The sequence below is a fragment of the Brassica rapa genome, chromosome A09, assembly GCF_000309985.2.
Source record: "Brassica rapa cultivar Chiifu-401-42 chromosome A09, CAAS_Brap_v3.01, whole genome shotgun sequence".
Lineage (NCBI taxonomy): Eukaryota > Viridiplantae > Streptophyta > Magnoliopsida > Brassicales > Brassicaceae > Brassica > Brassica rapa.
Genome location: NC_024803.2, coordinates 39,605,261 through 39,620,485, shown reverse-complemented (window position 1 = coordinate 39,620,485; position 15,225 = coordinate 39,605,261). Strand labels below are relative to the sequence as shown.

The following is a 15,225-nucleotide window of genomic DNA, read 5'->3' as shown; positions in this document are numbered from 1 at the left end:
GGTTAATCTTCGTTAAAAATTAGGTAGTTTAAAAAAAATTAGGTAGTTTTTTTGGTGTGAATTCCATGTATTTATTTATTAGGAGCTATTGTGAGACCTGCATAAATAAATATGAACTAATAGCCACTATTTTTGAATATTTTACAGCGAATACGACCAATTAGTTACCAGAGTGTATATGACAAAGTGAGACAACTCATTTTATGCTTCTCTATAAAAAGAAATTCCGCACTGACCCGAAACAAACACTTCTCTCATTGGAGACTTACAAATCCTATTTCCTCACCATATCCAATAACCACCACACACAAACCAATATCTAAATAATAGTAATAGTGAATAAAAAATCTTTTTTTCTTTCCAAAAATAATCATTTAAGAAACCCCATCATGTTGATAATATTATTAAATAATAAGTGCCTCCCTGAAAATATCTCATCTTCACCAATCAACACCCTCTCATGTCTACTTCTCTCCTTGACATTTGAGGTGGAAAATTAAAATTTGATATATTCCCTTAGCTTTTTCTCTTTATTTATTTTCTTTCTTCTTTCTGAGTTTTTGTTTGATCCTACTAACTCTGTATTTTTCTTATGGATTCGTCATCTAGATTTAACTCTTACAAAGATTTTAGTATCTTTACCTTTCAAATCTTCAAAAACTAGGGTTTTTACTGTCTTCAAAATCATATTATTCTTCTAAATTTAGCAAAAAGAACACATTTTTCTTTCCATTTCAGTCGTCTTGTCACTCTCTCTCTCTTCTTTAAAGTCTCCCTTTTTAGCAAAACACCTCTCTCTCCTCTCCCTCACAATTTCTTTCCTTCTGGGTTCTTCTTCTTTCTCCTTTTTTTCTCTCTCTTTTCTCTTCTCTTTTCTCTTCTCTTTAGTCATCACACATTCTTGAATCTTAATTCAAGATCTTCCTCCTGTTCATCAGATTAATCCCTTTTGGGATTTTCGGATCAACTTAAAGTTCTTTCTCTAGGGTTTTTCTTTCCTTTTTTAGGATGGCGAGAGAGAAGATTCAGATCAGGAAAATCGACAACGCGACGGCGAGACAAGTAACGTTCTCAAAACGAAGAAGAGGTCTTTTCAAAAAAGCTGAAGAGCTCTCCGTTCTCTGCGACGCTGATGTTGCTCTCATCATCTTCTCTTCCACTGGAAAGCTCTTTGAGTTTTGTAGCTCCAGGTCTTTCTCTCTAACTTCGCTATGACTATCTTTTTTTGTCATTAGATTTCTCCAAGTCTTTGAAGGAAACGTATCTAGATCCAGATAAAAAGTTTAAGAGTATTTAGATGTCATAGAAGTTTACTGTATATTAAACCTTACTGGACCACTAACTTCTTATATAAGAAATATTAATGACCAAGAATAACATTGCTGATAAAACTATAGTAAACTCTTTATTTAGTCAAAACAAGGTATCTACGTACAGTAATATTCAAGATAATCTTAATCTTAATCATCTGCACAAATGCTATATACCTTCATAAATCTGTATATATAGTTATTGTGGATACATACGGAAGCCATCAATGTCATATTCATTAAAAATTGTGGTTACCGTATACCATTAGAAGTTCAGAAATAACATTATATATGTGTATATACATATGTATGTGGATGTATGAAAATTGGATTGGGAACTTTTTCTTGAAGAAGTGATTAATAAAAATAATAAACAGGTTGGAATCTTTACTAGTGTTGGTAAATGTCAGAGGTTTTTTGGATATGTTATAGATATATTGGGAATCTAAAAATGACTTATCATATCATAAAGATACGGTTTTGGATTTCTGACCCACGGGTTACCAGTTCAGTTCCTATCTTCGGGGACATCTATACACACACGCTCACATATATGTATATACTTGTATTTAAAAAAACGACAGTGCTTAACATGAAATAATGTCTGTCTCTGGATTAAATTGGGTTTTGTAAATCTAGGTTATGTATCTTTTTTTGTGTACATGGTCCATCGATGTTTAGTTATATCTAAAGCACTGAGAAGCATCGACAATATGCTGTTTTATAACATAAAAGTAGATTATTTCCAGTCTTATATAGTAAAGTAATTACTGGAATGTGTTTGAATTATATAATGAAGCATGAGGGAAGTGTTAGAGAGGCATAACTTGCAGTCAAAGAACTTGGAGAAGCTTGATCAACCATCTCTTGAGTTACAGGTTAGCTTGCCATTCTGTTTAAATTACCATTTTCAGATTATCCTCAAGTACATGGATTTTGGTCAAGAAGATCTAGTGTATTATATTAATAATAGGACAGCATTATACTTATTGCATACGATTAGACTACATTTTAGTGACACTGAACTCATACTAAAGTCGATCGATACAAACTAAGAGTATTAAAAATATGTGAGACTCAGACTATTAGCTTTGTAGTTCTCTTTGTGTGATGGTAGTTTGGTTCAAAACCTTTATAATCATAGTTACATGAATGAATGCGAGCTTTTTGAAGCCAGACATGCATGTACAGTTAGTCATGTGTAGAGATCTGAGCTTAGATTATTATGGATTTGTTTAATGTTATCATTTAGCTAGTCGAGAACAGCGATCACGCCCTGTTGAGCAAAGAGATTGCGGAAAAGAGCCACCGATTAAGGTACACAAATATATGCGTATTCTTTAAATTTCGAAATAACTATCATTTTCTTACGGTATGTGTTTATATGATCATGTACAGGCAAATGAGAGGAGAGGAACTTCAAGGACTTAACATTGAAGAACTTCAACAGCTGGAAAAGGCCCTTGAATCCGGTTTGACTCGCGTAATTGAAACAAAGGTTGTTAAAAACTTAGATGTCAAAAGATGTAATGCCATGATATTATGAATAAGACGAATATGTTGCTTAACTACTATGATATGTTGTTGCAGAGTGAAAAGATTATGAATGAGATCAGTTACCTTCAAAGAAAGGTAAGAAGCAAAACAACGTTTTATCTTTACTTCTTGATTCAAATAATTTTGGCAATAACAAGTTACAAATTTCTCTTTTCCAAGGGAATGCAACTGATGGATGAGAACAAGCGGCTAAGGCAGCAAGTAGGCATCTTACTCTTTGTCTTTAACACATATCTCTAATCATATTTTGAGAAAAATGTATTTATATCTAATGGTAAATTAATATTTAGCTAATTAGTTCCAATTAGTTAAAAAAAAAAAAAATCTCGGTCCTAGCTGCATGTGGGAATGTGCATGGTTTTGGTTTGCGCTCTCTATGTTTTCAGATTGTTTTGTGGAATATGGAACTGAAATAATCAAAATCTCGTTTGATTTGATTTAACTTGGTTCTGATTAAAATTTTGTATATTTATAACATGTTTTCAAGATTTATTTTGTTTCATATTATTTTGTTTCAGATCAAATTATTTTAGTTGATTATTTTTAGATAAAAGTAATCATCCCTCAGTCAGTCGATCTCTAGAGAAGACCAAGACATTTGGTGCCATTTTTAAAACTCAAAATTCAAATCTTCTCATTGTTTTTTCCATGATCAAATCTTGATTTTGTAGGGGACACAGTTAACAGAAGAGAACGAGCGACTAGGTCAGCAGGTACGTTGGTGTTATATCGAATGTTAAGTACATTGTTTATATTTTTGGTTAAATGTTAAATTTGGAAGTTTTATTTGGTGACGGTGTAGATATACAATAATGTGCATGAAAGATACGGTGGTGGTGAATCAGAGAACATTGCCGTTTACGAGGAAGGACACTCGTCGGAGTCCATTACTAACGCTGGAAATTCCACCGGCGCTCCTGTTGACTCCGAGAGCTCCGATATCTCCCTTAGGCTCGGGTAATTAAATTAATTATCCACCTTTGGTTCTCTTGATTTAATAATTTTCAATGAATTTTTAATGATAAGAAAATAATTTATAAAAATAAAGGAAAGTATATTTACTAAATAACCATCTTATGCTGGTCACTTGTTTGTATACATTATGAAACGAAAATAATTAATAAAAATAAAAGAAATATATTTTTTTTGAATAATACATGGGTATTCTGGCTTACAGAAGTGGTTCAGACTAGTCACGTGTTATTAGGTGCCGATTCTCTGTTTCTGGCGATGCCGAAATGTTAATTTTCCAGTGGCCGTATATTCACTAAATATAACTAAATTGTTTTGGCTTCGTGCAGCTTACCGTATGGTGGTTAGAGGTGGAATAATACAAAGAAGTTGATGGAGCGAGGAGTCTAATGTAAACCCTTTCAACTCTAATAACAAGAGACAATATAGTAGTTCTCATATGTTTGTTGTAAGTTTCTGTCCGAGGAAGATGTTTTCCTTTTTCGAGTTTCATTATATGTTATCTCTCTCCAGTGCATTTCTGTTTTGTCACCACCAGAACTTTATGGACGTGTGGTAAGTTAGTAAATGAGTAGAAACATTTGGAATTTTGATGATTCATTGCACAAAACGATGGGACACATGTTTATTGTTTATGTGTTTGTATTGACCAAATGAATCATGGTATGTGGGTATCGAACCCATAACATATCTCTTGGTTATAGATTTTCACTTCAACAAGTATGGTAGATAGATCTCTAAGCCATTTACTAGGGTCTATTAGTCTAGGACACATAATCAAACGTTTGAACTAACGCAAGCCGTCTGGTTGCCTATTCTAAACCCAAGCTCTAACGGCTGCATTATTATTTTATGACAAGTGTTTGGAGAGTTCTCGGTAGAAACTAGTTTCAAGTGACCTTGATAATCTCTTCAGTGGTCGGTGCAGAATGAGGATACCCAAAATAACATGCAAAGTAGTACATTTATTTTAGAGAAAATATACAAATACTAATTTACCAATCAGAACTTTAAAAATTATACTCTAATTATGGGTAGCTGATTTGAAGTCATTGTTATTTGTTCTGTTCACTCCAAGCATTTACTCTCAAATCTGATCAAGCATCAGCAAAAATTATACTCTAATTATGGGTAGCTGATTTGAAGTCATTGTTACATGTATGCTATATTTAAGGTAGGCCTAAAGGAAGAAGACATATATGGGCTTCAAAAATCTCAGCCCAAAAAATTATTTTTTAGTTGCAGTATTTATGTAAAGAGTTGTATGGCAAAATTTCTTTTTATTTTCTTCTTAATCTTCTGATCACAAGATAGTAAGACACTGTAATACTAAAAGGAAAAAATATTGTGAAGATTTATTAGATTTCTTTCTTCTTAAATTAATTTTCCAGATTATCAACCATTTCAAAAGATTTAATTTCAAAAGATAAATCTTTTGACTAATATTAAGTAAATAATTAGATTTTTCAAAACATTACACCACACAACAAATGTTTTTCAATCTAACAAAATTTTACAGTATTCATTTATTAAATTTATTTTTCATATATTTAAATCCACGTATTTTCTGAAAAGAGTAATTATTAATCTTTACTTCTCCATCCATAATTTTTGTAGTCTTTTGTATTTTACTGCATCTTGGTCTGATGCATATTCCATGTGTGTGATTTCAAGTTCTAGAGATTACAACAATGTAGTTATCTAGGCGTAAAGTATCCAGGACATGTCTTCACTTTGTTCTCGTATCAGGACACGTATTAGTCGGGTCCGGGGTTCAGGGATACTTAGACAAGAAAGAAGCTTCTTTCTGGTCGGTTCAGCAAAAAAAGTCGTCACACACCTACCTCATCAAAACGTGTCTGGTTTCATGTTTAACCGTCAAAAAGTGAAAAAAAAAATGTTCTGTCGGATTCAATTAAATAAATGATTAAGAAGAAGAGCAGAAGGCTTTTTTGCTTGCTTGAACATCTTTTCTTCGGAAAAAAACCGACAAAATGTCATTGAAGATTAATTTAATTGATAAATTATATACAGTATATTATTTTCTGGTTATGACATGTTCTATAACGTTTTGATACACACAATAACAATGGGATTAGAGAGGGAGAATACTTCCGACCACGACGCTGGCACTATAGGATTGGTAATAAAAAAACTTTTGTAATAATCAAAGTTTTAAAATGTAGTAAAAAATCTCAAATAATTAATTCAGTGATTTGTGTTCAAAATAAAAAAAAATAAAAAAATTAATTCAGTGATAAATAAAAAGAATTGAAAATATTTCACAAAAAAATAGAGAGAAACAAAAAAGCTAGGTTCGCGCCCCCACCCATGATCAAAGTAATCAAACCAAACAGCTCAGCTCAAAGGAGAGATTGATAGAAAGTCCCTACCCATGATTCATTTCTTAATAGCTGCACGTTCTTTCCTCAAATCCAAAATTCTTTTCATTAAAAAGAGAACCTAACTCTCAATGTGGGTCTAAGCTTAACAGAATTTTTTTTTGCTTGAATCAGCTATCCATGTAAATTAAATTAAGTAGTGGTCAAGACAAGCCAATTTTCCGATTAACCTAACATCTCCGTCTGGTCGGGCGTGATCTATATAGGAAAAAATATAGCCTCTGATACTTGCTTCTTTTGCTAACTTAAATGTTTCTTTCTAGTAAAATTTACCTTTTCTTCTTTTCTTATTGAGATCTAGAGAGAGAGAGAAGGATCACACAAACATAAAGCTTCTCTCTGTCTCTGTTTCTTCTTGGAACTTGAATGACAAGAACAAAAGATAAACTGAAATCAACATACCAATAACAAAACAAAACGTTTTGTTTTAGTGTGTGATCATATAGAGGGGAAGAAGATGCTGCAGAGAGCTGCGAGCAACGCGTACTCATGGTGGTGGGCGAGTCATATCCGTACCAAACAATCTAAATGGCTCGAACAAAACCTTCAAGGTAGTATATTCATATCCACACGTATCTATCTGTTTCATTGTTTATGGCTAACATAAAAAAAAAGTTGAGATCTCTTGTTGAAAATTTACAGATATTGAAGAGAAGGTGCAATACGTGTTGAAGCTATTACAAGAAGACGGAGACTCATTCGCCAAGCGTGCGGAGATGTACTACAAGAAGAGACCAGAACTCATAACCTTCGTCGAAGAAACTTTCAGAGCTTACAGAGCTTTAGCCGAGCGTTACGGCCACATCTCCACCGAGCTTCAAAACGCCAACACCACCATCGCCTCTGTGTTCCCCGACCAAGTCCCCACCTTCGCAATCGACCACGACCACGAAGACGAAGATGGAGATCAGAAAGTCGATAAAAGACAGAACCTCTCTGGTGCTAATGCCCCCAACGCTCCAAAACTCCCTGACAAAGACTTGAAAGCCGCCGCCACCAAGAAGCTTCAGCAGAGGAAGTCCATGAAGTACACAGGTGGTGCTACCAATGTGGTTGTCAAGAGCTCGGGTCTGAGCAAGTCCGAGGCTAAAGAAGAGATTGACAAGCTGCAGAAGGAGATACTATCGCTGCAGACGGAGATGGAGTTTGTGAAGAGCTCTTACGAGAGAGGCTTGTCGAGCTACTGGGAGTTCGAGAAGAGCGTCAAGGAGAAGCAAGAGAGGATCTGCTGTTTGCGAGACGAGTTCAGCGAGGGGGTTGTTGAGATCGAGGACGAGGAAGCGAGGAGGCTGATGACCGAGACAGCGGTCAAGTCCTGTAGGGAGAAGCTGATGGAGCTGCGGGAGAGGCAGGAGAAGTCTTGCGGAGAAGCTGGAGAGGAGCGTGCGAAGTTAAAGGAGTCTAGAGAGAGGCTAAGGTCTATGTCGAGTCGGCTTCTAGGTGAAGAAACTGTTGTATTTGCTAAAGAGGATGATGAAGAGATGGCTGAGAGAGTTGATGAGCTTGTGAACAAAGTGATTAGCTTGGAGGGTGCGGTTTCTTCGCAGAGTGCTTTGATAGAGAGGATGAGAAACGAGACGGACGGTCTCCAGACGCAGATCAGTACTCTTGAAACCGATAAGGCGGTGTTAGCAGATGACAAGAGTGGTCTGAGGATGAAGCTGAAGGAAATGGAGGAGAGACTCGAAGCAGTGCAGGACTTGGAGAGGAATGTTATGGACAAGAGCAGCAATCTTCATAGAGAGTTTGATGAAGTGTGTAGTAACCTCGATGACCTCTCTACTGGGAAGTTGCACGAGGTGAAGGCGGAGAGCGAGTCTGAACAAACTCAACATGTTGTGGAATCTACTGAAAAAGTATATTCTGAGAAGAAAGAGTCTATGCTTCTTGATAATGTTTTGGAGAAGCAAATGTCTTTTAAAGGATCTGATAACACTTCCAATAGCGAACCGGACTGGAAAGAGATGTTCACCAAGGGAATGGAGAACAGAGAGAAGCATTTGCTGACGGAGTACACAACCATTCTAAGGAGCTACAAGGACATGAAGAAAACATCGGACGAAACAGAAACAACGCTGAAGACAGAGAACGCAACAAAAGACGACGAGATCAAGCTACTAAGAGAGAAAATGAGCCTCCTCCTGCTGCAGAAGGATCATTCTAATACCAATGACTTGTCTGAAACCACCCGCTTGTCAAACGACGACTATTCCATCACGGCGGTGGAAAACGAGAACATGTCCCTGGTCGAGGAACAGTTCAGGCTGAACATCGACGAGCTACTAGAGGAGAATCTTAACTTCTGGTTACGTTTCAGCACGGCGTTCGGACAGGTACAAAGCTACGACACGTCGATAGAAGATCTCCAAGGCGAGATATCGAAGCTGGAGGGATGCAGCAGCACGGCTGTGAGATCAGACGTTAGACCGCTTTACCTCCACTTACGGGAGATAAACACAGACCTCGGCCTCTGGCTTGAGAAAGGCGCTGCGCTGAAAGAGGAGCTGAAAGCGAGGTTCGAGTCTCTATGTAACATTCAGGAAGAGATCACTAAAGCGCTGAAGTCGAGCGCCGAAGACGACGACTTCAGGTTCACGAGCTACCAGGCTGCAAAGTTTCAAGGGGAGGTGTTGAACATGAAGCAGGAGAACAACAAGGTGGCTGACGAGCTGCAGGCGGGGCTGGATCGCATCACGGTGCTTCAGATGGAGGTTGACAGGACTCTAGGGAAGGTGAACGACGAGTTTGATCTTTCGGGTTCGAAGAAGGGATCGGATCCTGGTGGTTTCCAGCATTCGGATAGTCGCTCGAGGGTACCGTTGAGGTCGTTTATATTTGGCTCTAAGCAGAAGAGAGCTAAGCCGTCTATATTCTCGTGCATGCATCCTTCACTGTATAGAAAGATGAAGGCTTCTACTTAGGTAAGTAAACATACAGATTCATAAACTGTAACTTTTATTCAGATTCATGGAGGATTTGGTTTTGCGAGATTGAAACAGTAGTTTTGTGTATTGGCTTGTCGTTTTTGAGTATTGTTAGATTGTTCACAGCTTCTAACTGGAGGAAACAAGAGGAATGTCTCTCCAGTTTCTTTGTATGTCTCAGAACCATTAAAAGAGAAACAGAGTTTGTGTGTGTTTTATTTGTTCATTTGTGTTTACGTGACCATGCTAAGACTCACCATTGTCTATCAAATATTACAACATAAAAAATGGCAAACTCAACAATCAACTGAATCAATCGAAATCAAGAATGATATAATTTTGCTTGAGAGATACTCTTTCAAGGATCAAAAGAAATTTGAGAGACTACCTTAGCTCCTCTTCCTTTAGCCATGTATAGACCTACATGGTGCATCATCTCCTGATACAAAGAAACAAGAAGATGAGCCGATTCAAAAGTCACCAGAGAAAAAAGAAACTAATGATGCTAAAACTTCAGAAGAATCAAAGTTTTCAAAAGAGAAGTTGTATACCTGAGGATGAGCCTGAGCGCCTTTAATGTCTTTTGCGACATGAAGAGGAAGGTCATAGGTGGCGCATCCACGTGAGTACACTATCACATCTTCCAGAGGAGGAATAACACTATGGTTTCGAGCAGAGAGTACAGTAGCCACAAAATCAAACACACATATGTCTGTGCAGATACCTACAACCACAATCTTTAGTCACAGGGATGATCAAGTTAGTTCAAGATGTAACTATAAGCATCAAACAGAAGTGAAGAAAGAAAGCTTACAACTTTGATCTGTTTCTCTTTAACCCAATCCACAAACTTATTAGAACCGTCTTTCTCCATCGAACCCACAAACCCATTAATGCAGTCCTTCCGCATAAGAGTGGCACAACTCTCACTTTCAAGCCACTGTAGAGCTGATTCATCATATCATACAATAGTGAGTCACTCGTTTCAGAAACTAACAAGACAGAGGGGGAAAGTACCAGGAACAAGTTCTGCTTCTTGAGTTCCTATTATACAATGAGAAGGATAAGGGATCTCCGGAACACCAGGAAGATGAGAGTCTAGAAACGCAAAGACGGGCCAATCACGATCGCAGAACTCTCTTGCGAGCATTGCAGATTCCTCCACCATCTTCGATATCTGCTCGTTGGGCTTCGTTGGAGCCTGCAGAATCAAAAAGGGGCAAAGCTTTAGTTTTGTAAACGTATATGATATGAGTCAAGCAATATCACAAACACTTGGTGGGCATGATTTGATTAGAAATTAGAAATTAGAACCATGTTGCCGGAGCCAACGGTGCAGAAACCATTGACCACGTCGACGATGACGAGACCGACGCTCGAGTCTGGGTTCAGAAGAAGAGACTCCTCGTCCACCGGAATCTCCTTCTTCAGGTGATCAAATATCGTTTCATCAGTCGCCATGATCGATGCGAGTCTTTAGAAGAAAATTCGAAAACCCCTACAGAAAAACAGAACACAAAAAGGAATAGAGAGTTTTGATTTGGTCTTCTGTCTGTTTTTTTTGACCAAATAATTCTTTGTCTTCTTTGATACGGTTTGAAAATGCGGTTTTTGATGTTAAATATATAACAGACGTTATGAGCTTTAAACAATTGGGGGTGTAGCTCATATGGTAGAGCGCTCGCTTCGCATGCGAGAGGCACGGGGTTCGATTCCCCGCATCTCCATTTTTATGTTAAATATTTTTGCTAGCCGTCTGAAAACCAGACTATGGTGGACCTACTACCACAAATAAAAGCCCGTTACGATATTAAACATTCTGAAAAAGAGTCGTTTTTTTGGGGGGGTTTACGTTGTTTAATACAAAGTATATATAAGGGTAATTTTGAAGGTTTGATCCGAGCAACTTTGGGATACAGACATTAAATAATAAATACGGTCCGGAAAGTAGGTTCGAATCTTTGATGTTCTAGTTAAAATATCGACCGTATGAACATAATGGTATGGAGTGAACTTTGGATTCCCAGATGTTAACCCCAAGACCCGTTAGAGCCTCTATGATTGTTGGATACGTTTAACCCCAATAAACGCACTGAAATAGTAACCTAAGCGAAACTCGTGGAGATTTTTAATAGATTTACGCGTTTCTACCAAACAGTGATTTTTATTGAACCTTTCAGAGTGTTGTGAATTTTTTATTTTTCCAAAATGTTCAACATCAAAATAATAAGAACTGAATAAAAGACAAAAATAAATAAAGATTGTTACTTAAAGTTTTACAAAAATATGAAAAACACAAAACGATATATCATTTTGTAAATATTTTCTAATTTTCAAAATTCAAATTTTAGTTAAATAACAAAATTATATTGATAATTAAATAGATGAAATGAGAAAATATTGCAATAATGATTGTTTTATAAACTTTCACATAAACGAAACTGATCAATATCGTTCGCTGTTCCCGCTTCACCGTCACCACTTGTGTAGGAAAGAGAAAAACACTCTTTAAGAGAGCAAAGAGTCCTCCTTTCGCCGCCATGAATAACCGCCGCGGAACAACAACAACAGCAACAACAACCACCGCATCAAATCCAAATCGACGATTACAGCGACGGCAGGTGATCCACGTGCTACCCGACGAGACGGCCTTTCGAGTCGTCTGCCACGCGTCGGTCATCGGCGGCATAATCGGATCAAACGGCCGCGTCGTCTCCAACCTCCGCCGCGAAACCGGCGCCAAAATCCACTGCGAGTCTCCGTCCCACGGCTCCGACCACTGGGTCGTGTTCATCGTGGGCTCGACCGCCGTCGACAAAAGCTTCCTGCTGACGGACAGAGTCGGAGACTACTCCTCCGGCGGCGAGCGCGAGGGCTGGGTTACCTGCGAGGTCTCCGCCGCGCAGGCGGCGCTGGTTAGGGTTTTGGAGAGGTCGTGGGTGGTTCTGGCGGAGAAGGATAGCGGCGGAGTGGTGGCGGAGGAGGAGGGTAAAGAAGCTTATTGTGGGATGCTGGCTGATCGGAGTCAGATTGGAGCTGTGTTGGGGTTGGGTGGGAAGAATGTGGAGTGGATGAGGAGAAACTCCGGCGCCATGATTAGGGTTTTGCCTCCTCCGAGCTGTGGTGCTAACAGTGATGAACTGATTCAGGTTTGTGTTCTGTCTCTCTTGTGCTCAACTTCGAAGTCAAAACATAAAGTTTAAGTCTTTAGAGTTTCTACATTTCAGTCAGTTCTTCAGTTTATGATAATGAAAGTTTAAGTCTTTTGGTTTTGATTTGTGAATGTCTTAGCTGTGAAGATAGATTAGTTAATTATCTTCGTTTCTGTACGTTAGATTACAGGCGATGTCTTAGCTGTAAAGAAGGCACTGGTGATGGTATCAACCTTTCTTCAAAACTCTCCACCTCTCAACGGCTATCCACCGCCACTTTGCAGCAAACCTTATGATACCAACGGAAACTCAGAGGATCCGCATTCTGAGTTTTTCCCGAACCTCCGTTCTTCTTCTTCGTTGCCTAACAACGCTTCAGCAGCAGCAGCTGCATCTACTAGTCATTCACCATCGTCACGATATGAAGAAGGAAGCAGTTTTCAGGGTTCTAAAGATACGGATAAGAAGGTTGTGTTCAAAATGATCTGCACGAGTCTTGCAGCTGGGGGCATAATTGGGAAACAAGGAACTATCATCAGAGCTCTGCAGAACGAAACGGGTGCTTCTATCTCGATTGGAGCTCCGCTGAAAGCATCCGGTGAACGAGTTGTTACCATCTCTGCACGTGAGGTAAGCTTTTGATCCTCTCGCTTCCCTGCTACATTTTTTTTTTAATCTGATCACACTAACTCTCTTTGTCTTTGTTGGTTTTGTAAAGAGCCTCGAGTCACGGTTCTCTCAGGCACAAAAAGCTCTGGTTCGTGTCTTTACAAGATCGGTTGAGATTGATGTTGGGAAAGGTCTGTTTCCTGGTGCTTTAGTGAAAGCCAAGCTAGTGGTGCCGTCACAGTTTGCTAATGACTTGATTGGAAACAAAGAAGCAAATGTTGATGTGCACATCTCTGTAGGCGGCCAGATTCTGGACTGTATCTCAGAAAATGAAATGGTGATAGAGGTAAAAGCTTTTTTTTTTTTACCTACAGAGACGAGAAGAGTTAATGGAGATTTGCTCTTTTTGACTCTTTGATTGTTTTTTTAAAAAGATTATGGGAGAGTATAGGAATGTAGAGAAGGCGTTGTCACATGTTTCTTCTAAATTAAGGGAGAATCTATTGCCAAGGAAGGACTTGGAAGTAATGAGAGCTAGAGTTGTTAATCCGTATGAAAATGGAGGAGCAAATTACAATCTGCAACCACCACAGCAAGTAAGAGGCGATTCTCTCTCGGTATCAGACGGTGAACAAGACGTGAAGATGGTGAGAAACGGTACAGAAGTAATGAAATCGATCGGTGACTTGAGGCACACAGAGGCAGTTAATGAAGAAGTCAACGGCTCTACACCACCAAGCTTGCTGGAGAATGACTTGACACAGGGGATGAAACAGCTTCAACTTTCTGGCAACGGAGACATCTCTTTTCTACCACCACGGTCTGTTACTTCTTGCCAACCATAATGTATCTGTTCTTGTCAACAGTCTCCTGACATAATTATTTTTGTGGAAGCAGAAGTAAAGGTGTATCTTTGAGAAACGTTACCTTGGAGCTAGCTGTTGAGAAGGATGCTCTTGCTGCACTCTACGGAAGAGATGGAGCCGGTCTTGATAATCTACAACAGGTGTTTCTTCTGTGCTTGAATCATTTTTGGAAGTTGATAGAGATTCTAATCAGTTTTGGGAACTTATAATAGATTTCAGGAGCTAGAGTGGATGTGAAGGATGCTCCTACAGAAGAAGGTGAAACAATGGTCTTACTCTCTGGGAATCCTGAGCAAACCCGTACAGCCATGTCTTTGATCGTTTCAATCCTTGCTGATCATTGATAACACCAACCGATCAGAGATATTACACATTCTATTGTCGCGTTTTGCAGCTGCTACCTTTTTTTTTTTTTTTTGTAAATGGAGATGAGTTGTTTTATCCCAAAAATGTCCGGGTCAAATGGCAATGATTCTCCCTTATTTTTACACTAATTTCGGAATCCATCAAGCTTTTTTTTGTTTGTTTGATCTCATCTGCTTCAAGATTGTATCTAAAAGAAAACTTTTGCACTGTGCAAACATAATATGTTTTGTTTTTCTTACTCTTACGTGAATATCATCAACTAGGCCTATCATCAACCGGCCAGAGTAGTACCTGGGATTAATAACCGTTGGTAAAGGATCCTAACCGATTTCTCTATATAACTGATTTGATTTTCGGTATGATTTATGTAGAGCTGTCAAAACCATGAAATACACATGCAATCTCGGGGTTTTTAGGACTAGAGATTTAAATTTCATTCGGATATTTATAAATTTTAGTTTCGGAATTTTACGATTTTGGTTTGGTTTGGATATCTATATAAATTACAGAAACAAATTAAAAATTTCAATATACTTTAAAATCTAAAATATAACATATAAATTTAAATAATATATTTTAATTATCTAAAATTAACATGAAAAGTGATTCGGTTTAGATATAGGGTAAAAAACCAATAGCATTTAGGATATTTCAGTTTTTTTTTTTTCTATTTTGGATATTTTAAATATTTTGAATAAATCTGAGTATTTTAGATATTTTGGATATTAAATCTAAAAATAATTAAAATATTTAAATATATAGTTATGAATTAGGTATTTTTGGGTACTCGAGAAATTTTAGTTCATATCCAATTTTTCATATACCAAAATATTAAACCCGTTTAAATATTTTATAAGTCTCGGTACAACTTTTATCAATCGAGTTCACTTTGGACCCAAAATTTGTCCAGCCCTGTAAATATACCATCTTTTGTTGTTTTTTTTTTTTGAAACACTTTTTTTTTTTTTTTGAAACACCACCATCTTTTGTTGTTTAATAATTTTTTCTTGAGAATCTGTTCTTATATGACGAATCTTAGTACAATGCCTATTTGAAAATCAAACCGA

At 37.7% G+C, this 15,225-nt stretch overlaps 4 protein-coding genes and 1 non-coding gene across 7 annotated transcripts; 4 read left to right on the top strand and 1 right to left on the bottom strand.

The window, feature by feature from the left end:
* The first annotated feature begins 508 nt into the window (after positions 1-508).
* LOC103837880 (MADS-box protein SVP) lies at positions 509-4,444 on the top strand. 2 transcript variants are annotated; one of them, XM_009114266.3, is made up of 9 exons: positions 546-1,190; positions 2,110-2,188; positions 2,563-2,627; positions 2,709-2,808; positions 2,901-2,942; positions 3,027-3,068; positions 3,539-3,580; positions 3,670-3,824; positions 4,169-4,370. In XM_009114266.3, the coding sequence occupies exons 1-9, from the start codon at positions 1,009-1,011 to the stop codon at positions 4,185-4,187; spliced, it is 726 nt and encodes a 241-aa protein (XP_009112514.1). In that variant the 5' UTR covers positions 546-1,008; the 3' UTR covers positions 4,188-4,370. The 2 variants fall into 2 exon arrangements, with proteins under 2 accessions (XP_033134504.1, XP_009112514.1); XM_033278613.1 differs by having other exon boundaries at positions 509-1,190; positions 2,901-3,068; positions 4,169-4,444.
* Positions 4,445-5,625: 1,181 nt separating this feature from the next.
* LOC103837877 (protein NETWORKED 2D) lies at positions 5,626-9,383 on the top strand. The gene is made up of 2 exons (XM_009114263.3): positions 5,626-6,792; positions 6,884-9,383. Exons 1-2 carry the CDS (start codon positions 6,699-6,701, stop codon positions 9,160-9,162), a joined length of 2,373 nt encoding a protein of 790 aa, XP_009112511.1. The 5' UTR covers positions 5,626-6,698; the 3' UTR covers positions 9,163-9,383.
* Positions 8,913-10,916, bottom strand: LOC103837878 (nicotinamidase 1). Of its 2 annotated transcripts, XM_009114265.3 has the most exons (6): positions 10,480-10,916; positions 10,183-10,366; positions 9,980-10,113; positions 9,717-9,902; positions 9,554-9,604; positions 8,913-9,132 (listed from the first exon to the last, which is right to left on the bottom strand). In XM_009114265.3, the coding sequence occupies exons 1-6, from the start codon at positions 10,624-10,626 to the stop codon at positions 9,130-9,132; spliced, it is 705 nt and encodes a 234-aa protein (XP_009112513.2). In that variant the 5' UTR covers positions 10,627-10,916; the 3' UTR covers positions 8,913-9,129. The 2 variants fall into 2 exon arrangements, with proteins under 2 accessions (XP_009112513.2, XP_009112512.2); XM_009114264.3 differs by lacking the exon at positions 8,913-9,132 and having other exon boundaries at positions 9,358-9,604.
* TRNAA-CGC lies at positions 10,820-10,892 on the top strand. The gene has a single exon. It is a non-coding gene; the product is annotated as a tRNA-Ala (tRNA).
* Positions 10,917-11,152: 236 nt separating the features above from the next.
* On the top strand, positions 11,153-14,396 carry LOC103837876 (KH domain-containing protein HEN4). Its single transcript, XM_009114262.3, has 6 exons — positions 11,153-12,314; positions 12,501-12,947; positions 13,036-13,272; positions 13,361-13,746; positions 13,824-13,932; positions 14,005-14,396. The coding sequence occupies exons 1-6, from the start codon at positions 11,706-11,708 to the stop codon at positions 14,134-14,136; spliced, it is 1,920 nt and encodes a 639-aa protein (XP_009112510.1). The 5' UTR covers positions 11,153-11,705; the 3' UTR covers positions 14,137-14,396.
* Positions 14,397-15,225: the final 829 nt, after the last annotated feature.